Below are 587 nucleotides of genomic sequence, written 5' to 3'. Positions count from 1 at the left end.
ATCTAACAGTCCATATAACACCTCCCCACTGAAATTGATGCTACACAAGAAGTATCAACAGCAAAGTCTCTCTTGGGTTTTACGGGTTCTCTTGGACCGTCTTGGGTTGTCTGGTCCATACTCTGGAACGGGTAACATGGTCTTGGGTCTGGTTTGTCTTTGAGTTAGTGGCAGTTTCCGAGATCTCCATCGGGTGATCTGTTGCAAATTCAAATACAGTGTCTTCTGCATCACCAGGTTCATTGTCTTCCTCAGTTGTGTACCGCGATCGCAGCTGTTCCCAGTGTCGTCTCCACATCGGGCCATGAGGTATGACCTTGACGTTAAAGCAGAGAGTACCCAATGACTTCTTAATAATTGCTGGTACCCATCGGGGATCTTTGTCTCTCTGCGAGGTCCATAGTATAGTGCATACACAGGATCTCTGGCCTTGTACTGCCCAGTAACTTTAGCGACATCAGCCGAGCCCGGAGTCATCTGAGACTTATATGCTTCCTTAGACTGTTTGGCTTGAGCAATGTGTGCTGGCGATGGCAGTAGAGAATCAATCCTTGTTCGTATCTGCCGGTGATTCAAAAGTTCACTTG

General features: G+C 47.4%; 1 protein-coding gene across 1 annotated transcript in view; it reads right to left on the bottom strand.

Annotated features, from left to right (window-relative positions):
- Positions 1-54: 54 nt before the first annotated feature.
- The window catches only part of LOC106873987 (uncharacterized), a 1,797-nt gene continuing 1,264 nt past the window's right edge, over positions 55-587 (bottom strand). Inside the window, exon 3 of the mRNA XM_014921535.1 lies at positions 55-561. Within this exon, the coding sequence (XP_014777021.1) occupies positions 55-561 (507 nt within the window). The remainder of the gene's footprint in view (positions 562-587) is intronic.

This window comes from Octopus bimaculoides, chromosome 5 (assembly GCF_001194135.2).
Source record: "Octopus bimaculoides isolate UCB-OBI-ISO-001 chromosome 5, ASM119413v2, whole genome shotgun sequence".
NCBI classification, from domain to species: Eukaryota; Metazoa; Mollusca; class Cephalopoda; order Octopoda; family Octopodidae; genus Octopus; species Octopus bimaculoides.
Note: the sequence above shows the minus strand (reverse complement) of the source record. Positions and strands in the feature narration are given on the sequence as shown.